Source organism: Antrostomus carolinensis, unplaced genomic scaffold (assembly GCF_000700745.2).
Source record: "Antrostomus carolinensis isolate BGI_N321 unplaced genomic scaffold, ASM70074v2 scaffold18061, whole genome shotgun sequence".
Classification (NCBI taxonomy): Eukaryota; Metazoa; Chordata; class Aves; order Caprimulgiformes; family Caprimulgidae; genus Antrostomus; species Antrostomus carolinensis.
In genome coordinates, this window is record NW_010293865.1 from 12,577 (window position 1) to 38,773 (window position 26,197).

Genomic DNA, 26,197 nt, shown 5'->3' on the forward strand with positions numbered 1-26,197 from the left:
GACCATTAGAAATGGAGCAACTTGTGTTGCATCTCTGATCAGCAGAGCTTTCTGCATGGAGTACAAGAAGCAACTTGCCTTAAGTTACACCATATACAAGTTGCACTAATTATTGTAACTAACTGTACTGCTGGTACCACTCTAGACTTCACTAGAGGTTTCTGGGGCAGTAGTTTCTCATGTAGCTTGAATGTTTTCAACTGACATTTGAATGTTTTTATTAAATCTGGTGTGGCTGTGAAAAGTGTGTGTGTGGGGTGAACTTTTTCCTGTTGAGTTCATGGTGAATTTTGAAGTCTCACTTCCAAGCGTGATCTGTGCTATGGCAGCAACCTACAGGCTTATGGTCACTTCTGTGAACTGCTATAGCAGTGTGGTGGTGGACCAGCATTTTCAGCACACGGTGCATTATTGCACAGGGACTTGCCAAGTGTTTAAACAAGGAGTTACATGCATAGTTGCCCACCACAGTGTCTGCACAGCGCTCAGTGTCCAAGATGCCAACCTAGACCATAAAATTCCTGTTCCTGAAAATGGACTTGCCTTGCCTGGAAATGAGGACTATCACCAAATCATCCCAAATAACCCAAGAATCAAAAGGGCCTCTTCAGTGCAAGCCTCCAGCAGTTTAAAAGACATTACCGGTGAGGCAATAAACCTTGCCAGTGGTAAAATAAAGGAATTCTCCTTTGAAAAGCTCAAAAACTCTTCTAGTCATGTGGCCTACAGAAAGGGAAGGAAAGTTCGATCAGAGTCATTCAGCAGACGATCATTTGATTTTGACTTGATTTATGGGCACTTCAACAATGACGAGAACTGTCCTCCGTGTGGCGTTTTGCAGAGTCCCTCACCTGTGGAGAAGTGGCAGGAGAGCAATGATGTGCCAGAAGTCACCATGAATCCCATAATTCCCTTATCCCCTCATTCCTTCTCTGAAGAAAACTTCATTACCCAGATTTTGGAAAAACACAAGCTAGATGGTTCTTCTGGTGGTGATATTAAGGTGTGCTTAGACATCTTGCTCAAGTGCTCTGAGGATCTGAAAAAGTGCACAGACATAATAAAACATTGCATCAAAAAGAAGTCTGCAGGCAGTGTTAGTGGCGGGAAGAGCAGTGATCCCCTGGCTAATTCAGAAATGATATATATGAATCTGATGACAAGATTCTCTTCATACCTGAAAAAGCTACCTTTTGAGCTCAAGCCACCAGGACACAAGGAATCTAGTGACTTGGCAGAGCTAGTTAACTGTTTTCATGGTTTGCAGCAAACTCCCTTTCCCTCAGTATTTGGAGATGAGCAGCCACCTAGGTATGAAGATATTATTCAGCTGCCATCCTCAAGTGCAGCTCCTCTTGGACTACCAGGTGATCAGTGTGAGGTGACATCCACCTCTCAGTCCATCCAAACAAGTACTGTGAGCTTTACGTCAAACTCCCTTCACAGCATCCCCCAGGAGAACAGTGTGAGCGCTGTGAAAGATGCTTGTGCTCTACCTCAGTTACCAGCCACAAGCCCTTCTGACTGCTCCTCTCCCACTGAGGCTCTGTACATTGAGGAGGAGTCTGATGGGGAAAGAACATTAGGAAAAATAAAGAAGGCAGAGCAGAAAGGGGGTTGGGAGAGTTTAGAGCGCAGCTACCAGCTAGCTGGTTGTTCAGATCTGACTGCCGATGCTAAAGCAGAGTGTGCCAGAGTGGGAGGTGTTGAGCTCTCCCATGACTCTGAGAAAATGACTCCTTTAAAACCAGTTTCAGATTCTGTATTGCGTGGTTCCCAAGCTGATGTCTCCAAAGGAGGACAGATGTGCAGTAAGATAGACAAGGATGAGATAGACAAACTGCTGCTGGACTTGGAGTGCTTCTCACAGAAAATGGAAAGTACTTTGAGAGAACCCTCTCTAAAGGGGACTGAACCTGCCTGCTTGCAGGTGTTTGGCTGGCAAGGTAGGCAGGCACTACCTCTGACTCTTGAACCCAAGAGTAAACCCGTTGACCCCACTTCCCATTTGTCAAAAATAATGGAAACCAATGGTCATAAGATGGAAGAAGATGACAAAGCCCTTCTACTGCGTATCCTGGGAAGTATTGAAGACTTTGCCCAGGAACTGGTGGAATTCCAGACAGGCAAGGGAAGCTTGTCCAAGGAGAGAGAAGTGATGCAGATTCTTCAGGAAACTTTAACAACTCCTTCACAGTCCCTCCTTACAGGGCAAAAAAGCTATGCTGCCTCTGCCTCCAGAGATTCTGTTCCAGCTTCAATTCAGCAGGCTCCAGAAGTGATTAAGGTAAGAGAACCAAATGTGTGATGGGATAGTGAGTAAAACAAACATGGGAAAATGTGAGGAGCGGGGGTAAAAGTTACATCTGCAAAGGGATTCATTGTGCTTTGGGTGCTGGAGTGTAGAATAACATGCTCGACTTGGCAGAAATGTAGCATTTATTTGAATACAAACAAAAAAAGGAAACTAAAACTCCCAAGCAGACAAAATATGCCCTGATGTGCAGTTTCACCTTTTGCAATTGTTCCTTTCCTCCTGGTGCTCCTATAGGCTGTTTGCTTGTGGTTTAAATGGGTCCTATATAATAGAGGGTAGAAACAATTTTTCAGCTAACTACTTTATTCCTGGGAGCGGTTATTTGACTGCCTCTCACCATTTCAGTGGGAACTGAATGTTCCACCTCTGCCTTTCCCATCTCTGAGCAGACTTCAATAGCCTTTGTTGTCCCCCTCTTCACTGGTTCCTAAAGAGAGTGATCCTCCGTGGCACAGAGGTCATAATCTAGGAAGATTTATTTTTTTTCCCTGTCCTGAGTGCTTGGAGTTATTGTGGAGTCTGCATTGCTTGTATCTCTCAAATAAGAGAAGTTGGTTTTTCTAGGAAGAAGGGGCCTGATGGGAGCCTACTTTAGGAGGAAGCCAAGGCTGTCTGGCCCTCAGTGCTTTTCATTTGATAACAAATGCCAGATTTCCAAGTGCACAGGAAATATAGAGGGGGCTTCATTTTCCAAAATCTACCTTCCATGTAGATACTTAAAGGTGTCCAGATTGTAAGTGAACTTTCACAACCCTTTCCAGTTGGAGCATGATGTGTGCATCTTCAAAACTGTCTACTTTCTTGAAAATACAGGTATCTGGTACAATTCTGAAAGGGAGTGAGTGGGTTGTGTCTCACCCTAAATTAGTCCTGAGATCTTTTTAGACTAGGCTCTCCAAGCGTTTCTGATGTTTCTCTGGGCATCTTTGCTTACAGAAAATGGTGAGCATAACCTTGTCTGACATCTTCAGCAAGGGAAAAAAAAAAGAGTCTTTTTTCCTCAAAGAGTGTAGAATTAAGCAGCTCCAAAAGCTCTAAAGCGATCTCTTATAATAGCTATTCTCACCTTGTAGATTAATTTACAAAATTTTCTAACTTGTGAATTTCAAACAAAAATGTGTTTGATAAAGTATGGCACTGGCTTTGTGGAAGTTTTTTCTATAATACTTGAAAATTGGATGCATTTATACTGTCAAATAGCTTACCAATCTGGTGCCTTACCAGCTTCCGTTTCCCTAATCACCTACCTAGCCTGTATATTAATTTGCTCCCAGCCTGCCATCTATGGACATACAACATGCACCCATACTTCAAGAGCTCTTCTCTTCCATGCAGCAGCACAACCCTTGTTTTTTGTGATCCAGAACAAAAGATCACAAGAGATAACTATCTTGGGGACCCAGAGGAGCTGGAGGGGGTGTGGGCTGAGCACTGCGCAGTGTGGATACAGCTGGTACCCTTCAGAGGGAGTTAGCCCTTAGCAGAGTGGGCAAAAGTCATCTGATCTGCTGGCTATACACTTACTCTGAGATTTGCTGTCATCTGTAGTATAGATGTGACCACACACTTGGCTGTGGACACAAGTCCCTCTCTAGGTAATAGCATCTAGGGAATACATCCGTGTTCCTTGATAACTCTGGATCTGGCTGGAGCTCTATGTGGATTCTGGTTCAGTGTTGCACGTGTGCCTGAATGCATAATATACAAAATATTTGTTATATTTTCTTAGGGCTCATAAAACTGTTACCAAATAGTTCAGCACACACACAAAACCCCCCAGAGATCCAATACCAATGAAAACACAGTGCAGCTTTCATTTATGAGGGCTGTGACAGTTTTAATATCCTTCAAATCCTAAGCAATGAAAAAGGAAAGGGAGAGCTGCCTCAGAGCGGACTGTTTGCTGGCTTACTTGGCCTATCTGTGTTGAAATCTGTACTAACTTATATCAGCAACAGACTTTTCCCTTTATCATAAAACCAATTATGACTCTCCACAGAGAACAATGGAATTATTTGGCTCTTCGTTTTCAAAACCAAAATATTTTGAAACTAGGACATGAATACTCAAGAAGTCTGTCAGTTTTACAGAGCATATGAGTGCATCCATCGCGCTTCTTTCAGGCAGGCCAGGAAGCATTGCATGCTTTTAGACTGTCTGACATTTCCCATTCTGAGATCCAGTTTTCTGTTGCTTATCTCTAAACCTCCAACTATTTGTTTTAAAATTTCCTGTTCTGTGCGCCTGTCTTAAGCTGATTTTTTTTTTTTAATATGCTGGTTTTGAAGGAAATAGTTCAGTGAAAACAGTTTATTTGTCTGTCAGAGGCTAGCAAAAAACCCATCTGGATTTTTGTGTCTAGATAGGAGGGCAATAAGGAGTGAAGCCTGGGTGGACTGGCAGGTGTGAGGGAAATGGGGGAAACTAGAATCAGTGAGTAGCGACAAAGGTGAAGATGGGGCTGTTGGGATTCACTGACCTGATCTTTAGAAGTGCTGAGTGTCAGAGGTTTTTTGGAAGGGGAAGTGTGTTATCTTTTGAGTAAAATGTCGTTTTATGCAAAGTCCTTGAACAAGTCAGTGGTGTGTATTTTAACCTCTCTGTGCCCTTGGTCTGCTACCTGTACAGGATGGCTAATTTGACAAAGTGTTTAAATTCAGTGAATTCTTGCAGAGTATTTGGTGCTTTAGTGAAAGTACCATAGAAAAGTCTGTACAAAACAGACTCTGTTTTCAGAATCAAGTTTGGGTAGTGCAGAGTTCTGCTCCAAGTCCTGCTCATGCATTTTATTTTAAGAGCTGTTGGATAAAGTTTGTGAATAATTTTGGAAGCAGAGACCAGGACCAGGGTTTGTTACAAAGAGGGGTCTTACCCCCCCTCCCCCCCCCCTTTCCTCTGGGTATCTCTTCTCAAAAGTATTACTCATGGTGTAGTGAGCCAGAAAGAGCAGTCCTGTTTCCCATTTCTCTCTCCCCCATGCCTCTACTTCCTACTGCATGAATCTGAATCTTTTTTTATACTATGTTGCATGTGTACAAGGCAGAAATTTTAATTAGATTTGTTTTCTGCCAGATTAGTAAGTGGAATTGCTCACACAGAGGTCAAATGGGTGGTACAACTGTTTTTGGACAAGGACTGTGGATCTGGGAGCAGAGGCTTTACCGTTTGTAGGGCTGATAAATGGTTTCAGATCACCTTGTCTAACCATGTTATATCTCAGATGGCAGAGCCCCAAGTCAGGTATCCAGAGGCCATTCCATGCTCTCACGTGTCTCTTCTGGGCTGGCTCTAGGTCACATCTATCTAATCCTGCCTTGCCTGAATGACTGATGGGATGGGTATTGTGGGGACTCAGAAGTGTGCCTAACTCACTGTGCTCTAAAACATTGTCCTGAGACAACACATCTTGTTTTTATATATCAAACGTCTATGTTGCATGCTTACACAGATGGCCCAAAGTTGTCTCTGAGTGCAGTTAAGACTCTGATAATCATATAAGGTTAAGGTTGACCCAGCAACTTCATAACTCTCCCCCTTCAAAATGCTACTTCATAATTGTGTGTGCTTCTTTGTTTTGCACATTTAATGATATGATTATGAAGGATCTTATATGGGGCAATTAACTGTAAAAACTGTCTTCTATAACATCATAGTGACTTTAACTTTGTTATGAAATAATCACATTTTGTCAAAATGCATCCAAATTATAATGGAAAACTTTTTATGGAAAATCAGCTTTCATCTACATATATTCCAAATTGCTTCGATCAGATATTGATAATATCTGTCAATAAGCTATATGCACGATATGTACTCTTTTCAAATATCAATTATTCATTATTTCTAAACCCAAATAGTAAAAGAGGGCATTTTTTTTGTTCCCCTGTTGGGTAATAGTTATTGAAATAAATGAAAATAATAAGTAAATCTTAAATAATCTCAGAATCAAAGGTGATAGTGGGGGGGGAAAAAATGAATCGGGTGAAATCAAAGAACTAAAAGAACTGATACCAAACACTTAGGACATGTTCATGGCACGCAGCCACCTTTTGTGATCAGGGCAGATACAGTCTCTGATCATGTGAAGTTGATTTAGCCTGAAGTAGAGATCTAAAGGTGGGTGAAACAAAGCCTAGTGGTACATGTTGAGTTTTTCAGCCTCATTGACTCTAAAACCAAGAAAGTCACGCTGTTGCTGGAGAAGTTCCATCTGTTTTGAGACCAGTTGAAGCTGGTGCCCTTCTCGGCTGTACAGAGGGCATGGAATTGTTGCAGCCAGGCTTGGGGTACAGCTAAGTCCTGTGACGATGAAATCATCCAAATCCTTTAGGCCTAAGCCTCCAGCATTAGGCGCAGGTGAGATTCTTTCTGTGTTCTGATGATGGCTACAAAGGCAGTCTGACACCTCTTTAGGTTTGACACCTCATACCTTCATGCTTTAAACTGGGTCATTTGTGACAAAGAGGAATTTATAAATTTAACTGCAGTTTTTTCAGTTGATCTGTAGGCTGTTGATACCAGATTTCTCTGCTGTGGATTTTGTCCAGTTACTGTCAGTTTCTCATAGTACTGTATACTTATGTTTTTATTTATGCCAACCTTATGTGTTTTGAGGATAGGAAGTACTGTGCTAGGAACCTACTGTAGTGCAAAAAATTGGAATTCAGACACAGCAAGTTTTTCCTTCAGATTACTTGTATTTTTCCAGGTTATCAGTGCAAAAAACCCCAAACTTCTGGGATCTTTTGTGACTGGTTAATTTGTGAATGAAAAGTATGCAGCTGGGTTTTGTTGAGGTTTTTTTTTTAAGTAGCAACTAGTGGCTGGTAAATCAGTATGCCTCTTTCATGTGTACATCTTTTAAAGCCCACTGTAGCTGGTCTGGATGCAGCTGTAGCTATGAGAGGTTCTTTGAACTACGTTTCCTCTGCAGCCTGTAAGCAGTGTGAGAGTTAAAGAGAAGATGAAGTAAGTACACTTGCCACAGATGATTTAAAGCAAATCACCTTCTGACATACTGCTATGTGAGATTGCCTTAATGTTTAGAAAAAAATGTCAGAGTCAGAAAAACAAAATTTATTCTAAAACTGTTGCATATGGTTCTGTGTATCCTTCACTTAGTGGCAATTCCGGTTAAAACATTCCTGCCCGCCTTTTTCTTTTTTGAGGCTGCTTTTCTCATTCCCATCCTCATCCTACCACTCGGTTAGGCTTCATACTCACTTGCAGGGCACATGGCAAAGTGGGCTTGGTGACACTGTAATGACCTTGTGATCTTCAGACTTGTAGCTGAGAGCATACACCTGGACTTTAGAGCTTTTTTGGCTCCCAGGTTGCACAGTTTCAACGTAGCTCCAGTGACCTAAAGGAACCCAAACTATGCTACATTGTTGTTCAAATCTTTCATAAAGAACTGGATTCCACAGCCCGGGTTATGGGACCATGGCCTGATGATTGAGAAGCAACAGGAGCGAAAATAATCTTGGGGATTTTGATAGAGATTTATGAAGACATTAAAAAAAAAAAATCCTTTTGTCCATGTTAGCTGGGTGTCTCTGATTTAGTAAACAGCCTATATAACTGCATAAGAGCAAGTTTATGATGGTAAGAGTATCCTTTTGGATAGGCTGTTGCTGTGTCTGTCTGTAGTCCAGTTATATTAAGTGATGCTGTATATGAAGTAACCTTGGGCCTTCTGCAGGAAACCAGGAAGAGAAGGATATTGGAGGCACATGTGGTCCAACAAAAGCTTTCTGTTGGTGAGACTCAGTGAGATATTTTCATTTCAAATGCAATATCTTGATAAAACCAGGACCTACTAGCTACAAATCAGATTTGTTCTACGTTACTAAGCTTACAAAGTAAACTGTTAAAGTAGCTAGGACTTTTAAATTCAAGTAGGGAAAACAGGCCATGGGACTAGGTCTTTGTTCATCTTGTGGAGTAAGAGCTGGGTTTAGGCCTGTGTTCAGCATTGTTGTCATGATAGGAGCGGGAGAATACATTTTTAACAAACCTAGACAAAGTCTGAGAAAGAGTTTGAAGTCTACTTGCTCAAGGTCGTGCAAAGGAAGAGTAAGGCTACTGTCCATTGGGAATTGCTTTCCCTTTGCCTTCTGAGAGTTATGGGAGAAGTGAATGAAAAGAATTAGGCATTTTGGTGTCCTTAAGAAACAGTTTTCTTAAGAACTGCTTTAGAATGCCTGAGCTTATTATCCAAGATCTCCCTATGTGCTTGCTTGGCATTAAAGAAGATAGATGATTTGCTTTTTCCAAGCAAAGAGGAAAAATTTATGGTTTTTGAAAATTACAGCCTTTGGTCTAGAGTGGGAACTAATGCTGATCTTCTGCTTCATCACCTCAGAAGCAGGGACCTCAAACCACTAGCATCATATGCGCATGGGCCTTGGCTGAGAGCATGTGGTTTAACTCCAGCTGAGTCTCACACAAGTTTGTCCCTCAAGTTTCAACACTGAAGCACATAAAGTAAGAACTATTGGGGAAGATGGTATATTTAGCCACTTCGGCAGCACATCTAATTTTAGCACTCTTGGTAGTGGTGGTGGGTGCTTCCTTTCCCATGTTACCCCTGGCCTATTACAAGCCAAGGACAGATTGTCTGTCATGTAGCCAGCAGGGAAATAGATTCTGTTGTAGATCATGTTTCTCAATTAAAGTATTACAAGAAGGCAGAAGATCCTGGTAGTACTGAAAGATACTTTGAATATCAGTTAAAAAAGGGAGATCTGGCTTCAGGAGTAAGATAAAATCTCTAGATGTTGTCCTTGTGAAGAGAGAGAAGACATAGTATGTTGAAGCCATTTGCCATTTTTTGCCTGTAGAAAATCAAAAGCAAGAAAGCAGCGTACTGGTCTTGACGTGGTCTCCTCCAGAGTCCCTGTGCCCCTTCTGGAAAGGGCAGTATCTGCTTAGGAGCTGACCAGGATGATGATCAAGGAGAGTTCTCTGCGGAGGGACCCAGACTTAGGAGGGGAGCTAGCCTTCCTTGCGAAGGGCTGTGATTTTGTTCTTCCATCTCGATTCAAGAGGAGACTGAAGTCATTCCAGCAGGCCCAGGTTTGAATGCTTGGTGTTTCTTTTTTTCTGTTGCTTTGTATTTTTTATTGGGTCAGAGAATCAAACTGTGTCCCCTCTAGGCGTGTCTATTTGCAGAAAGTTATTTGCAGCTAGATACCAACAGGTTTAAAAATAAACCTTCCAGGCTTAGATTGCAGAGTTAAAATGTCTTTGTAAACAAGGGAAAAAAATTAATAGCAAGGGTAGTGATTTAATAGGGAGAAGTAGTGTAAGACTTAAATCTTTTCTGTGCTTTTTGTAAGAAAAACCCTATTTGTGTATGATTGCTCTGACTTGTTTCTTGTTGCATGTGGAACAATTATAATATTCTACTGTATTTAGTGGGCTGTGCTCTCTACTGTACAAATTTGTGCACAGAGCAGCCTCCTTGGCTTTGGCTTTTGTGATTGTGCCATCACAAAGTTCTTCTTTGTGCTGTTTCCTCTTATTGCTAGGCAGTGGCTGAAGGAGGTAATAAAATCATTTAGGTTGGAAAAATCCCTTAAGATCATGGAGGTGTAGCCAAAGAAATGGAAATTGTACCATGGCTATATTTCTTGGTAAATCCCAGCTGCTCTACTTGCTTTCTGGGACAACTGGCAAAAGATTGGAGTAATTTATGTTAGGATACTAAATGGGCGTGTAGCCACCTCAGATTTATAGGGGGTCACAACATGCTGAAATCAGCCTATCTTGAGCTTCATCTATATTTACACTATCAGTGACCCAGTAAGGAAGTTAGAAAATTGAAATTACGAGTGGTGCAGCTGTTTCCTAAGAAACAGCTAATAAAATCGCTTCGGAGTATATTGTAGCACATTTTGTTTTCAGGATTTGTGATGGCAGGTTAAAGTACATATATGAGGTTAATCTCTGCAACATGTTTTTTTCACTCCTGAGAGGAGACTTGCATGAAGTAATGATGTGTAGCAATAGCTTGGGTGGGGACGGCAAGCAATTTAGAAGGGACTGATGAACCACGCAGTACAGCTGTTTACTCTCCAGAGTTAGTCTGATCACCTAAGGACATAATCAGGCTATGGTTTGCAGGGAGAGATAAGATCTCCTAGCAGACCAACTGGAAAAATTGACAAGCCTTTGGTACATGAGCCTTCCACCTGGTCTGAAGCAGGAATAGTGATCTTCACTGATAAATGTGTCGAGTGTAACTGCTCTGGGGCTGTAGATCCAAGGCAAGTGAACTAATGCAGTGGGCAATTGCAGTTGGAAAAAAGATGATTTCTCTTCTCTTCTCTTCTCTTCTCTTCTCTTCTCTTCTCTTCTCTTCTCTTCTCTTCTCTTCTCTTCTCAGAGCTGTAAATTTCAATTTTCATGCTCATCTTTTGGAGGATTTTTTATGGAAGGATCAGAGACCATCCCATAGCAGTGTTGGTAGGAAGGGAGGTAGAGAGGTCTCTAATCCAGCATCTGACTTGTAGGAAGACTATTCCTTATACTCGGTCACATCAGAGCTGTCTTAGTCTTGAAAACTCCCCAAGGATAAAGATTCCTCCCACTTCTGGTGACCTCTTGCAGGCTGTTCTACCTTCAGTTAAATTCACCCTCCTGCTGTCCAGCCTAACCCTCCCAAGGTGCAGTTTATGGCAGCCCTTTTGCACCACGTACTGCTCAGAGTTTGGCTTCACAATCTCTATCACTGTGCTTCAGATAGCTGTTGGCTGGGAGCAGCCCATCCCTTAGCTTTCTTTTTGCCTGGCTGAACAGACTCAGCCCCTCAGTCTCTTCTGCCATGTGCTCCTGACCCCAGCTATCTGACTTGCCTTCTGTAGTTCTCTGTCCAGTCTCTCCCTGTCCCTTTTGAAGTGAAGGCCCAAAACTGATCACAGTAATCCAGATACAGCCTCACTAGTGTTCAGCAGAGACAATAATAACTTCCCATGTTCTCCTGGCTCTGCTCCTAATGCAGTCTAGTACATCATTTGCCTTATTTGTAATTAGACAACACTGGAGGCTCATGTTCAGCCTGGTGCATGCCATCTGCCCCACATCCTTTTCAGCAGGGCTGTTGCTCAGCCAGTGGATTCCCAGCCTGAACCAATGCTTGGGGTTGCTGTGCACTGGTAGAGGACTTGGCACCTTTTCTCATGGAAGTAGCTGAACGGTTTGTCAAAGTGTCTCACATCTGAGGTTCTGCCTTTCAGCGTGCTAGCCTTCCTCCTAGGTAATGTCATCTGCAGATCAGGACAGATGAGAATTGCAGTAGAGATTTGGTGAGGAGTGGGGATTTATGCTCACTGTTGTCCTTCTGTCTGAATTAATTTGGATGCATTCTGGCTGTTCTCTGGAGTTTTCAGGGAAGTGTTTGGAGCATGGGCTTAAGTATTATCAGTTGTGGGGGGGGCATTGTGTAAGATCTATAGGCACATTTGTCAGTGGAGGCATGTGAGGTCTATGTTGTCAAAACTCAACTGGATAAGGCCATGAAGAACTTGATCTAGCCTTAGAGTTAGCCTTGTGTCCCATCCCCACCTAAATTCTTTTGTGATTCTGTGTTGCTTAGATAGTTCGTTTTCATTTGTGTTTTGCTGCAATTTGACTTTGTTTCTGCTGCTGAGTTTACAATTTATAGTAGAAGAAATTCTCTGCAGAAATGCATTTTTCTCATAGACTCTCCTTTTTGTGCTGTTTGAAGCCATGTGAAGATGAACCTTTGCTGTTCTGACTCCTCTTTGAGATGAGTAAAAAAGAGGCAGCAGAAAGGTACAATGATGGGAAAGGGCTTCAGGGAAGAAGGGGAAGTCTCAGGCAGAAGATACAAATCAGCTCTGGAGAACTGATGATCTTTGAGGATGGCTTGTGTCCAGTTGCCATCAGACTTCAGTAAGACAGGAACTGTAAAAAATGGAAGGAGACATTAAGTCAGCACTGCAGACTGCGAGAAACCAGGCTGAGTCACTGTACCCTAGAAAAGAGGATTACAGAATCCCATTTGGAAAAAAACAAGAAACTGGTAAACTTATTATCTATCTAGGCTTCTGCTGGAGACTGGGGCCAGGAGAAAAGAGTAGAAAGTATTTGAGCACTTGATGTGATACTACTTCCTCCCATGGGGTCTTCTGCTGGCACTGGCAAGTCTCTGAGAGGCAGGCCTGGATGACAGAGGTTTAGTCTCTCTGCTTTGTTTGTGTTGCTACAGTGAGGCTGTAGTTTTGTCTAGTTTATCTATAATGCAGATGTCACTATTTTAGTCTGTCCATAAATAAATTGTATGACTGGCAAAAGGTGATAAAGTAGATAGATTTTTGTTAAGCTAAATTACACTACACTATAGAGCAGTTTTTAAAAATGGGCTTTCATCTCACGTTCCTCTTCAGCCAAAAAAAAAAAAAAAATCTATTAGCTATTAGTAACAAAGCTAAAAGATTTATTATCGTATTTGTAACTTCCTTTCTTAGTTGTCCTTTCTGAAAATGCGTGTCCCTGTTGGAGAAATGTATTCCACTAAGCAAACAACATTTAAGGCTAACTTTTTGCAATAAGAAACCGTTTTTTTCAAGGAATTTTGCCTCATATCACTTTTTTTTTTCCCCCCAAACAGTTGTAATTAACTCCCTGCTGTCTCCATAGTGGTTGACACCTGGTTATACCCATCCCAGAGTATTAACTTGCAAATTGTTCTAGGAAACACAATCCTCAAGAGCTAGTTGCTGCTTATTGTTTTCTCTTTGTGTTGTTGTAGGCAGTTTCTTACATGAGAAGGAAGAAGACAAAGCTCAATAATTTTATTTCTATTCCTGAAGTAGAATATTCTGAGGAGAAACCATCCATGAGCAATGCTTCCACCTTGTTTGATGTGGACTGAGCAGGAGTTAGTGAATCAGTCTTACTGGGAAGCTCAGCTGCCAACCTATGTCTGAACTGACTCCCTACTTTGGAGCTTAGCAGCATTCCCTGTATTTCTCCTAGAGAAGTCCAAACTTCTCGTTTGTGTTGTGGATCAGGAAATTAATGTAGACTGTGGGGTCCTGACTTGTGGCTTATGTGAGCTGTTAACAAGTGTTGCTGACTTTGTCAGTACCTGCAGGAAAATGAGTTGCTCTGCTTTTCAGAAGGTAGAGGCCAGGGCAAAGTTGGTGAGTTGTGTTACAGGATGATCAGCTTGAGTCTTTGCCATATCAGGATGTACGTGGTATGCAGAAGAGGAGGAAAGTGGCACAGTGCTGTTGTGGTGGTCTGCTTTGGGAAATTGCCTTCCAAGGGGGGGAAAAAAATCTATTCTATCATTCTCTTTTACTGTAAGGGAAGGGGATATATTGTTAAAGTGAAGAGTCGTTGTCATTTGAGAGGGCAATATGTTGGTTTGCTTCCTTTTGGTTTATGGGCCTTTTTGTTAAATTTGAGTCATTTCTTTTAGTTCCTCACAGTCCTGACAGCTAGGAGTGCATGCTGCATTGAAAGGATTAATAGGCAATAAACCTGTGTGAGAAGCGGGCCTTCAAGACAAACCGATGTTAAGTCCTATTATAGAAGTCAAACGGTGGCAGTTGGCAGCTCATTGTCTGTGCCAGCTTTGCATTGTTTGTATGAATATGGTGCTGTGAGAGACCAGCAGGGATTTCGTTCCCCTCTGCTGGAATCCAGAAAGTGAAAACTGCTGAGTAGAGTTGGGTGGTGGCTGGAAAAGCCACTAGCTAGGCAGGGCAGAGAGGGTGGGAGGCAGATTGTAAAAGCAGAAGTGATGTGTGAGTACTCCTCCAAGTCACATCACTAGCTTGACTTACACACCAAGGTCCGATGCATTGACCTACTGTTTCATGATCACATGGAGGCTTCTTAAGAAGGCCTGTCTCGGGGAGCTCTATTCACCCCACTGGATTAGTCTCCCTTACTGAAGCAAGCAGCCATGGGAAGAGGGTGGATCTTCATCTACTTTCGAGATACAGCAGTGCCTGCTCCGGGGCTGTGAGCTCTCTCCCCAGACACATTCAGCCTGTCTGGGTTTTGCTTTTGTTACTCTACTGAGTAAAGAGCGAAAGGAAGCCAGGAGAAGGTTTGTCTTCTCTTAACTCAGTGACCTGCTGCTCCCAAAGTGAGTGACCAACTTTCCCCCAGCTTAATCCGTGCCACCATTTCAGATCACCTACTTATGTTGTCATAGAATCATAGAATGGTTAGGGTTGGAAGGGACCTTAAAGCTCATCCAGTTCCAACTCCCCTGCCATCAGCAGGGACACCTTCCACTAGACCAGGTTGCTCAAAGCCTTATCCAACCTGGCCTTAAACACTTCCAGGGAGGAGCAGCCACAGCTTCTCTTGGCAGCCTGTGCAAATGTCTGACCACCCTCACAGTGAAGAATTTCTTCCTAATATCTAATCTAAGCCTGCCCTCTTCCAGTTTAGAGCCATTTCCCCTTGTTCTGTCATTAACTGCCCTTATGAAAAGTCCCTCCCCAGCTTTCTTGTGGGCCCCTTCAGGTACTGGAAGGCCACTATAAGATCTCCCTGGAGCCTTCTCTTTTCCAGGCTGAACAGCCCCAACTCTCTCAGCCTGTGCTCATAGCAGAGCTGCTCCAGTCCTTGCATCATCCTCTTGGCCTCCTCTGGACTCATTCTAACTGGTCCATGTCTTTCATGTATTGAGGGCTCCAGAACTGGACACTGTTCTGTCATACTGTAGGACAGAGTAACCAGCACTGATGCTTACCCTGTACCGCAGCCCTCTTCAGCCCCAGTAACACTTTGAGCCTGGCCCACTTAAAGCTCTGGCATCACTCACAATCAGGCACAAGGATGTGCAGTATGTGAGAGAGTAGGAAAAGGGAGGGAGGAGAAAGAGAACAGATGGTAACAATCAGGCTTGTTCTCCAAAGGTGGAGAGCTATATTGAGGACCATACAGACTCTGAATACTGGTATTATTAGACTTGGAAATCCTGAAGGCTGAAAGTGATCTTCAGCTTTTCCTGTGTTGCAAGACACAGGAGAGAAGAACTTAAAGAAACCCAGACTCAAGGTGGTGTTCTGTACAGAGCAGTTACAGTACAAAAGTATGCTTCTGCTGGCATGTGTGTGCAAGCACATGTGTTCCTGCTCCTGAAATGGGACAGCACTTGGGAGAAGGAAGAGGTCTCTGAAGAATGGGTTATAAAGTATTCTAAACTGCAGAAAAAACAAGGCTTAAGGAAGCTTTTGCAATTCTCAGTTCCTCACCTTCCTGAAAGCAAACCCTTAGCAAGTTGGGGCATTCAGTATGTGTTAAGGAAAAAAGCTCTAAGTTTCCAGAAAATAATAAGGCAAAGAGTTTACTCAGTTCATCTTATACATTCTTCTGTATTTAGCCAACTCAGACTTGTCTACTTTATCCTAAACGCATGTTGTTTTGAAATAGTTAGAATAAACAAACTGAAAGTTGCATCTGTATTTACTTCACTATTGCTTTATTAGCCTCTTATCACATATGTTGTTGTATTATTAATAACTCTTGCATTTGAAGCATTGTGCAATAGGCAAGCCTAACGCCTTTTCCCAAGAAAGTATGTATTCATAGGGGAGTAGGGAATTAGTCATCCTTTGGCATTCCAGCATCTGAATTCTGCTGCTTATACTGTAACTACTTTTCAAAGTTTAAATAATATTCCCTCGTGTGTCTGAAAAATTACCTATTTCAGGATCTCATTAGGTACTTAAATACAGATGCTGCCTTTTATAAAAAGTGTTGATGCATAGCTACAAGATTGCAGAGATCCATTAGAGGGATGATCTAGTGAGGATCAGCCATATGTTTTTTACAGACAGGAGAGGAGTGATAGGATGGTAAAGCTAATGAAAGAAAGAGGTGGTGGATGTGGGAGAAAACCTTCAAACAGGCATGCAGAAGGCCTAGTTTCAATTTCCGTCTTTCTCCTAGTTTTTCAGCAAATTATGTAGGTGCTTATTCAGGGAAACCTTTGGATGCTTCACCTGCAAAAGGACTCTTCCAACTGGACTTGTGAACAGACCTTTTGTATTTTGCACTAACTCTGTGTGCTGTATCATGTGGGCACCCAGTGACAAACTCTCCTGGCTGCTCATAATTCCTAATATAAAAATTGTTTTGCCAGTACTTACTGCCTCAAACAAAATCAAGTCTTGGATTGCTCAAGTTGAGCATAGAGTAAAAGGCTTCCTGAAATTTAGATGACAGTCTTGCAAATCTTTTCCTAATTTATCTGTGAAGTGATACTTTGGCAAAGCAAATTATGTTCCCAAGGGATGGAAAATGTTGATGTTATGAATGTAAGTTTGCTCATACATGAGGCAAGACATTTGTGTGGGTGGGTGTTATAGTTATAAGGGGAAATACTAAAGACCAGATTTTGGTGCTTTGCTGTTTATAGCACAGAATGACAACACAGTGACCAGCATGAGAAGAAATAACGTTGTCCTTGTTCTATGGTATTGCTGAATTGCAGAGTGTGTTCTCTTGTGGTTCAACAGTATATCATAATCCACAATCCACAGCTACATACATAAAAATGCACAAAAACTACATAAAAGCAGGATGTGATGTACCCTAAATTTGCAGTGTCTGATATTACAGAATTTTTAAAATTGTCTACTTAAGATATGCGTTTTTATCCCTGTGCTATAATTTAATTGGTGGTTTTTTTAATTTTTTCCTAATCACTGGCAACACAAAGTATTTGCTCCTGCTCAGCAATGCCAGGCTGTTAAAAAGTATTTGTTATTCATTACATTTTCAGGTTCAAAGTAAACAAGAGAAGAAACCTGGAACTTCAGCCCCAGTCTCTTTGAACTCCACTGCTAGCCCTTGCACTCTTCTGCCTGTGAATAAAGCCACCAGCAGTACCCCTTTGTCGATAAACATTCCACGTTTCTACTTCCCTAAAGGACTTCCAAGTGTCTGCACTAATCATGAAGAGATCATTGCCAGGATTGAAGAAGCCTTTAAAGAGTTTGAAGATGAGAAAGCTAACATCTGTGAAATGGGGAAAATTGCTAAGGTAACTATTCTCTAAGTTTTTCATTTTTTGGAGAGAAAGACTGAAACTAAAACTAATAAAGTATCTCACAGCTGTTCTCATTTTTAGTGAAAAAAAGAACCAATGTCCTTTTGCTCTGAATGTTTTTATTTAGATTAAGGAAACAGTAAACAAAGATGAGCTGGGTTTGCTGTTTGTCATATCTGTATAGTGTATACTCTTTCTTGCTTTGATTTGCGAAATTGTTCTTTCAGATTTCTTACCAAATACAAATTGTATTTTTAATTTTCTATTCCTCCATAGTTATGCTCAGAAGGTAGCAGGAACTTAGCCTGTCTCTGTGGCTTCAGGTAGTGGCCACTACTTTCGTTGTGGTTAGCTGTCCCACTAATCTGGATGTGATCTATGTATGCTGTTGCTTGAGAAAGCAATTTCCAGCCTATGTCTCCTTGGACAGAGAAGAGGGAAATGCTTAGTCAGCCCTCAGCCTCTGAGATATGTATGTCCAAAATCCATAATGCAGGTGTCAGCAGACTTGGAGTTGTTACAGTTTGTGAGTTCCTGGCTTCAGGGAACAAAGCACAGCACTTGTGGGAGCACGATGCAGATGGGTGGTTCTATTTTCCTCTCCTTCAACCATGGTTTTTAGTAATGCTGATCCAAAACTAGCAGTTGTCAGGCAAATCTCATATGTTCAGTTTGCCCTGAATGCATTTTTGGCACTGTAGAGAGATTAATGATGCTTTGTCCAAGAACACCACTTGTTTTCTAAGAGGGAAGATTTTTATGAAAGGAGACACTAGGTTGTTTGTTTTTAGAGGAATTGAGTGGCATTATTTGTAAACCATCTCTGAAAACATAAACAGAAAAACTTACTTGCTTGACCAAAAAAAGGTTTGAAAGTGGTTTTATGACAAGACAGGCAACCGTGTGTGGCCTATCCTATTCAAACTGGGAAAAGCAGGAGGGTCATGTAGAAGAGACCTCTGCCTTTGTCTCGTCTCTGCATCTGTCTCTACATAGATGTGTTCCATGCCATTTAGTTGTTGTACGGCTTACTTCTGTTCCATGGGATTACTGATAATGGTACCAGTCTTGGGGCTCTGAAATAAATGTGGGAGAACCAGCTACACAAAGAAAACAGCAGAAAGTAAATGTCATTCTTTCCTCAAAGTAGCTAAACACCTGTAGAAGTACAGTCGCCTGACACAGGGATGCTAAATCCAAAAGCAGTTCTTACGCTGGTTGGAGTTCCCAGAGAAACATGCAGGCCCAGACAAAAAGTTGAGAATGGACTCGTGAGATACTCTTGCTTAATAGAAGAAAGGGGCTTTGTGGGGAACTCGGAAACGATGCCTCAACTACTTCTTCAAAATATTCCTCCTTCCATTTGATGTGATAGTCTTCTTCCCCAGGCCTGGCCTGAATCAGCTGCACTCACTCCAAGGCTTATGCTTTGCAGATGTTGTGATACCTTGTCTGGAGTCATGAAGGTGGCTGGAAAGATCTTTGTGGTAAAGAGGTTTCTTGAAGGTGACAGCAGTTGAATGTTTGAAGCCATTTTTAATCCTGCATTTCTGAGGCATTAGAGAGTGTAAAATGCTCGAGCTTTCCTTGGTTACCATTCTGACATCAGCCTCTGCAGAGGCTAGTTAAAAAGTTGTTTTCAGGGAGACTTTTTGTTGGAATCAGCCTCTTTCTTTTTGTGCTTTCACTTTTTATTATCCTGCTGAGATGTAGCAGTGTTGGGAAAACAGGCTGTTCTGGGTAAAAGGCACTGCACTGAAAACTACAGGATGGAAATTATTCTGCCTTCAGGCATTTAATCATTAATTGTCTCTAGATAAAATTGAAGTTCCCTTGCTGTCAATGAGAAGAAGTCAGCCCATCTAGAAAATGGGTCATCCTTTTCTAAGGTGGGTTAGTGAGGAGACTGTCTCTCTCCCTTTCACTCTGCAGAGAATCTTGCTAAACAGTTCAAAGACAGAGCTTAAGAGCTTGATAGTCTGTGATCCTTTTCCTCGCCTGACAGGATGTATTTCTCGGCTTCTTAAAAAGGCATATGACAAAGTAGGAAGTTATTGGTAGATTCTGAACCTTGGCATAGAGTAAATAGCTTGTTGACTAACCTATGTGCCATTACTGCTTTATTTCCATTATGTGAAAGTCATGATTGTGAATTTGGTGTGTAAACAAGTGGGCTGCTCTGGTGACTGCTTTTGTATTCCTCTTTGTTCCGGTGTTTCATTACAGATATGTGGCTGCCCACTCTACTGGAAAGCACCTATGTTCAATGCATCAGGAGGAGAAAGGACAGGATGTGTATCTGTACACTCATTTGTATCTATGTGGAGAAAGTGAGTATAGCAAATGCAAAATTCTCTCTCTGGAAAAAGAGAACAGCCTGCCATAGAAGGGCTTTTTGTTTGTGGGGGGTTTTTTCATTTTTTTCTTCCACCAGATTTTTCAAATCATTGTCCCTTTAGAAGAAAATAAATGGCTTAAAAATCTCCATCAGTTTAAGTTTTCTTCCCCAAAACTCCCTGAACGTTTGTTTCTGTGCTGCATCTACGAACTTCGAAGCGATTGTATAGGTGATGAGATGTTGTGGTCTGGTTGGCATATAAAATATATTAACACATTCCCAATAAATATGTCAGCATTTCATGAGATAGCTGATTGATGTCAGTGGATTTTTGATATATTTATCTGAGGCCTTATTACTGCTACACTAATGCACTAAGCAAGTGCCATTTGGGAATGTAGAGAGGAGGCATGTGATAATGGGGATACTCTGGGAGCTTTAATAGTTGCTATTACCTTCCTCAGGCACACTGTATAATAAACCTGTGGGGTTTGATAGTCACTTTCACATACTGCTTTCAAGGCTTCTTTTTGAAATGGAGAGCTCTGGATGTATCGTGCTTGGAGTCGGAAGTGTGAGGTGGAACAGACTTGCTCTCTTGCCTAATCTTTTCCCTCTGGGGCGATTCAGGCTTTACTCTTTGTGAAACACCTAAACAACATCTCCATCTCATATCTAGAGAGAGTTCTTACTTTTTAACTTTGTGGTTGCTCTTCGGATTCTTGAAGCAGCCTCTAACCCTGACTTCCCAAAGTATTTCCTGTGATAATATTGTCAAAACAGTTTCTTGTTACCCTGGCAAAATTGCAAAAATGTTAGGGGTGACTGTGATCAGTAAGTTTTTTTTCTTGACACAGACAACATTTTTTCCTTCCTTAGATTCCTTTGATTACTCCTAATTAATCCCTCATATATGATACCACATATTTTCACTCCTCTGACTTTCATATCCTTCAGATATTTGCAGATGGTGGTCATGCCCCTCTTCTGTATTCTTTTTGCCTCACCATTTCCAACCCAAGTTTTATATGCTTTTCTCAAATTAATTGCTCTTTTAGAAAGGCTTTTTCCCCCTCTTCTTCCCCTCTGACACTTGCAAAATTTTTTCTGGAAATGTGATAGACAGAAATAACTGTAGTGTTCCTGGTAAAGTCAGACTACAGCTGTCTGAACACAGCTGTAATTTTAAAACAGATATCTTTAATTGCTGATGCCTATTTTCAAGCACCTTAGTAGGTGATCTGACTTTTCAAAATGCTACATGCTTACTGATCTCATTTGAAGACAGTAGGAATTGCTGGGTATAGAATACTTCTGAAAATCAGATCTTTTAATTTGTTGCTAAAGCACGGCTTTGGGATTCATCTTTATGTGCCCAATTTTTTTTTTTTTTTTTGAAAGCTAAAACATTAGCACCTCTGATCTGCAGCTGATTTTAGAACATATCTGTTAATTGACAGCATATGAATGTGCTGCTAACAAGATTGCTTGTCAGCAACTTTTTTTTTCTTATTATTATTTTCTGGAAGACTTCTTTTGGTCCAAGAATGATGAGGCCAGAATTAGTGGCAGGACAATTACATTGTGATCTCTGCAGATGTTTCAGTACTCTGTTTCAATATAAGTTCATACACTTTCAGGAGAGGAGCAGGGTGAATAATCACTCATAGTTAAATAATTAACTGCATTTATATTTTCATAATTAGTAAAGAATTCGGGGTAATTTTTTGAGTAATTTATTGTTTCCCTTATACTATATGAACAACTTAGAAGAGAACATTTGGATATATCAAACATTTACAGATATTCCGTAGTGATTTGGTAAAGGTCAAGGAGTTTCCATTTTCATTAGTATTTCTCTTCAGAGTGAGTTAAGTAACTGTGGTACCTTTGACCAGTGTAGTATTTTGTATTAGAAGAAAGCAGAGACAAGAATCGGTGTCATAGATGCAAATGGTCAACCTAAGGAATGAGTTTACATGCTTCTGTAAATACTCTGTCCTACCAAGTCTTTCATTAGGCTGTTCTCCATGACCTCAGTGCACAGCAGCAAGCTGTGCCATGATTAACAGGAGGTGCTCTTTTTGCCCTTCTGGAGAGTGATTTTTCTCATTGAAAATTTAGTCACTGTAGTTTGGCAATATCCTCAAATATTGAAATATAGAAAAGGATTAAATTGGATTAAAGTTAAAGGATTAAAAGGAATAAATTGGAGAACATGTCTGTTACGGCATCCCTGTAGGTTGATCCTGTTGACTTCAAATGAGATCAATGAGCATGCAGTATTTTTAAAAGTCAGGTTACTTACTAAAATGCTGTGGAATCAAAGTGAGCACAGTCTTCAGTAAGGAAACTTGTTTACCACAGCAATATTAATTTGAAAAAAGCTCCGCTAGGTGGAAGTACTTTGGTGATGCTGAAGAACATTGAAGAAAGTGGGTGCTGGTAGTTTGAGGTCAACTTTGCATAATTCACTGTGTAGATGTATTGCATAACACATGATAAGGCACTGCATAATCCCTCTGTAGTTCATTATTGTCCTGTGAGGTACAAAGTGGTTGGAGTAACACTTCGTCTCTCTCATAGAATCCTACGTAACTGCCATGATGATGCATCCAGGTTCACATACCTTTTAGCAAAGCCTGGCTGTGACTACCTAGAACAGGAGGACTTCATCCCACTGCTTCAGGTACCTGCAACATCTCAGCAGTGAATGGATGGGGGGAGAGAGCTGGTTTTGGGGGGTTTCTTTTGTAACTTCTTTATTTTAATGTCTTTAAATGTTTACCAAGGACATGTAGACATTTGGTTTGAACAGCACCTGCGTGGGGTTTGTTTTGTAGTGAAACAGAAATAAGCATTTTAAGTGGACCATTTTGCATAAGTGCCACCCAGCTACATATCTTGCTAAAGTTGCTGAGGATTGTCAAAGCTTTATTTAGTCTCTAGTTAGCATTCATATTTATCAGTGCCTGTAATCAGGCTGAAACTTGCCCCATTTCTCTAGGTGGTTATTGGGAAAAATGCATGGCACTGTTGATAATCAAGCACAACATAAAAGCCTATTAGAAAAGTTGTAAAAGTTGCTTGACGAGACAGTTATAATTGAATGTATCTTGCAAGACTCACAGATAAAATACGTGGAAATCTTTGCAAAAACTTTTGCAGTTCCAATTGTTCTGTATATGCCTCTAAACCTGCTGGTACGCAAGACTCGCTGCTGATTTTTTTTTTTTTTTTCCCAATATTCAGGCTAAATCTATGCATCCTGATTTAATGTCTTTATTTTCCTTTTATTCACATGTGATATTCTTAACAAAGCAAAGCATCATTCTTTAACTGTTTGTGGCTATTTTGTCAGGCTCTGGACAGGTTTAGGATTTCTTTATAGTTTCTCTATAAGTCAGGTCCATCTGCTTCTCTGATCATCTGTTGATACTTTTTCTGAGCTTTTCCACATATCCTTAGAGTTCTCTGTGTGTTGCCCTCTATGCAAAACCTCAGTGGAGATGCTTTGTTGGGAAAAGACTTTTGTGTCTGTACTGGATGTTTCTGTGTCTTAAACAAAACTGGGACTGTGATGGGTAAATTTTCTCATGTTGCTTTTCATCTTTTCTCCACTGGGCACACTGCCTTTCCTGGCGTGTATAATCTTGTTTGTCAGTCAACCAGAGACTAGCAATGTTACACCATATTACACCATCATATTAGACATCAAGTTAGACTGGCCAAAATCTGGTCATATCACACCCCTGAGGGCACTGTGCCTGCTCTATCCCTTTGCCATATCATGGTATAGACAAAGAAAAACTTTGAAAACTTCTTTGGTTTTTTTAAGAGCAGAGGAGTTAGACATGTAGAAATTACACAAACATTGATTCATACAGGGATCTAAGCTGATTCATTCAGGATCTGAGCAGTTCCTCCATGTTTTTGGTCATACATTTCTTGGCAGATTTGGCATCATGAGCCAGTGTTTGGCTCTCAAAAAGCTGATCTTGAGAAAGAGGCATCTCCACAGGTAGTTCAAGTTGAGTTTGGAAAAACCTGGATCATATCTATATGCATTCTGAGGCTCACGAGAGCTTTTAATTGTTGTGGAGGACATAAAAAGCAACTTTCTCAACCTTTCAAGGAATGTTTATTTCTGACACATTTTGGAGGAAAAAAAAAAAAAACCTTGGAGAGGAGATAGTTGCATGGTCAGCTAACTAATTTTTTGTCTCGTTCAATGGAAACGAATTTTCATCAACTCACTAACTCTTTTCCTTTGTTTTTCTGTCCTTAAGTAAATCAAAATGGCCCAACAGGTGCGTATTGCCCAGAAAATATGTTCTAATTATAATTCTAGAAGGCTCACTTTATCAATAAAAAGATGTCATTTCAGTTTTACTGTTAATGCTGCAAAGACAGTTTCAAAAATAAGCAAAAATATTGGTTTGTAAACCCAGTAATTTCTAAACATTAAAAAGAAAAGAAAATCTATTTAATTTTATTTGGTCTTGTCTTGCAGGATGTGGTGGAAACGCATCCTGGCCTGACGTTCCTGAAGGATGCTCCGGAGTTCCATTCCCGGTATATTACGACGGTAGGCTGGCTCCTTTAATCTCCTGTGACACTGCTGTACCAACCCTCCCCTTGTGATTTGCCACTTCCATCAGCAAATCCTTCAGTTGCTTATAAAAAAGAAAAAATGTATTTTTAATATTGCTGGCGATGAGTTATTTTAAGAACTACTTCCAAAGGAAAAATGAATCTGCCTGTGTGTACTAGAGGTTATTCAAAAGGTTAATAATGATTATTTCAGGTCTTAAGCAAATATATAGAACCAATTTTTTTGGACTTTAATCCTGTCGAAGGAAAAAGAGAGGTCCTTCTTTGGTCTTTGAGAGCTGCTAAGTTACCTCTAGTTCTGCTGGGCTGCTGAGACATGGAAGGCCATATGTTTGAAGATTTCTGTCACTTAGACATGGAGAATCGTGATTGTTCCATGGCACAAAGCATCCATGGCACACAGGGGTCTCCTGTCCAACTCTCCTGCCACTCACTCTTGCCAGAAAACCTGTCTGGTCTTTCTGAGTCTCTGAGCTTTGGTGACTACTGTTTGTTGTTAGGTTTTGTTCTGTAGCTTTGTTCCAACTTTGCAGTCAGCAGTTAGACTAGTGCTTTACCTGGATAAGTTTGTAGTTTTGGGGGTTTTTTTAGCTTTTAGCTTGTCTGCATAAAAGGTATAAATGTTAGGATGTTTAGTCTCTGCTGCAGTAACAAATTCAAATAATGACAGACCTGATGAGAGCTGTATCCCAACAGGGCTCAAGGGCTGGAAGTTTCTCCTATTTGCTTGCCAGGGTCTGCATGGGGGCCAGTTGTACCACATACTGGCAGCTGGGACATTGCTGGCAGACACAGGCTTGTTCCTTTCTGTAAGGAGCAGATGGCAGAAAGACACTGCTGCTCTAGGCAAATCCTGAACTGTCATACTAATGTCTTGAGAAAATGTATAGCAAGAAATCAGTGTTACATGTTTAGGTGCACTTGGACATGACGGTGAATATCAGTGTTTTATCAACATATTCAGTCCCAATGGAGCAAGACAACAGATATGTTAAGTGTAGTAACTGGACAGAGTAGGTATAACAATGGCCAGGGAATTCTGGAGGTACAGGAATGGGTGAGTGTGGAAGGTGCCTGTGGCACATGTACCCTGGTGTTTGGTACTCAAAGTACACGGAGGGGTGGGAGCTGAAAGATCTGGTGTCCTACTAGTGTTAGTTTCTGGCTGCAATATCAACCATTTGTTCTTTGCCAGTGGGCAGGTCATACAATGTGTGGTTGTCCTTGTGCTGACTATTAGGTGGTGACAAAGGCAGTTCTGTGCATCTGCCTTTACAGGTTCCTCTTCTCAACTCATATGCTGTTCCTGTATTTTTCAGAGCCTAAAGGAGTGAATAAAGGCAAGAAGCAAATGCCTTTGTAGAGTAACCCCCCAAATGATCACTCTTGGTGTCCTGAAGCAGCACTCACTGCAGTTTCTGGACCTCATCCGTGAAGTGCATGTTCTGGTCTGAGAGATCAGCTGTGTGAAGCTGAAGTTCCACTTCAAGATAGCTGAAGTGCAGGCTGCTACTAAAACATGCAGCACCTCACAACTTCCCTTGTGCCTGGGTGAGGTCCTGTGTGACCACCATAAAGCAATCACAGAAACAGACCCTTCATGAGTACATGAGTTCCTCAGTGCTTCTTGATTCAGCTTGTGTCTCCACTGTGCTTTACTACAGACTGCGTCTTTAGGCACCCTTACTCACAAAACTCTGACAGAGGTGGCTTCCTAGGCTTGCTCCCAGGCAGCCAGGGAACAGTGGTGCTGGTGGTTGAGGTGAACGGTGTGTAGTGGCAAACATAAAGCTGTAGCGTCCTTCACAAGCTCTTCACACTGACAGGACAATGCTGTTCTGGGTGTCTGTGCCAACAGACAGATTCCTTCTGAGCTCAGTGT

General features: G+C 41.4%; 1 protein-coding gene across 2 annotated transcripts in view; it reads left to right on the top strand.

Annotated features, from left to right (window-relative positions):
• The first annotated feature begins 322 nt into the window (after positions 1 to 322).
• The window catches only part of PPP2R3A (protein phosphatase 2 regulatory subunit B''alpha), a 42,614-nt gene continuing 16,739 nt past the window's right edge, over positions 323 to 26,197 (top strand). The window contains exons 1-5 of one of the 2 annotated variants that reach the window (XM_010177458.1): positions 323 to 2,287; positions 17,097 to 17,357; positions 19,590 to 19,693; positions 22,288 to 22,390; positions 24,215 to 24,289. In XM_010177458.1, the coding sequence (XP_010175760.1) occupies positions 323 to 2,287; positions 17,097 to 17,357; positions 19,590 to 19,693; positions 22,288 to 22,390; positions 24,215 to 24,289 (2,508 nt within the window). Of the gene's footprint in view, positions 2,288 to 9,048; positions 9,395 to 17,096; positions 17,358 to 19,589; positions 19,694 to 22,287; positions 22,391 to 24,214; positions 24,290 to 26,197 lie in introns of those variants that run through there. The other variant, XM_010177459.1, reaches the window with a different exon arrangement.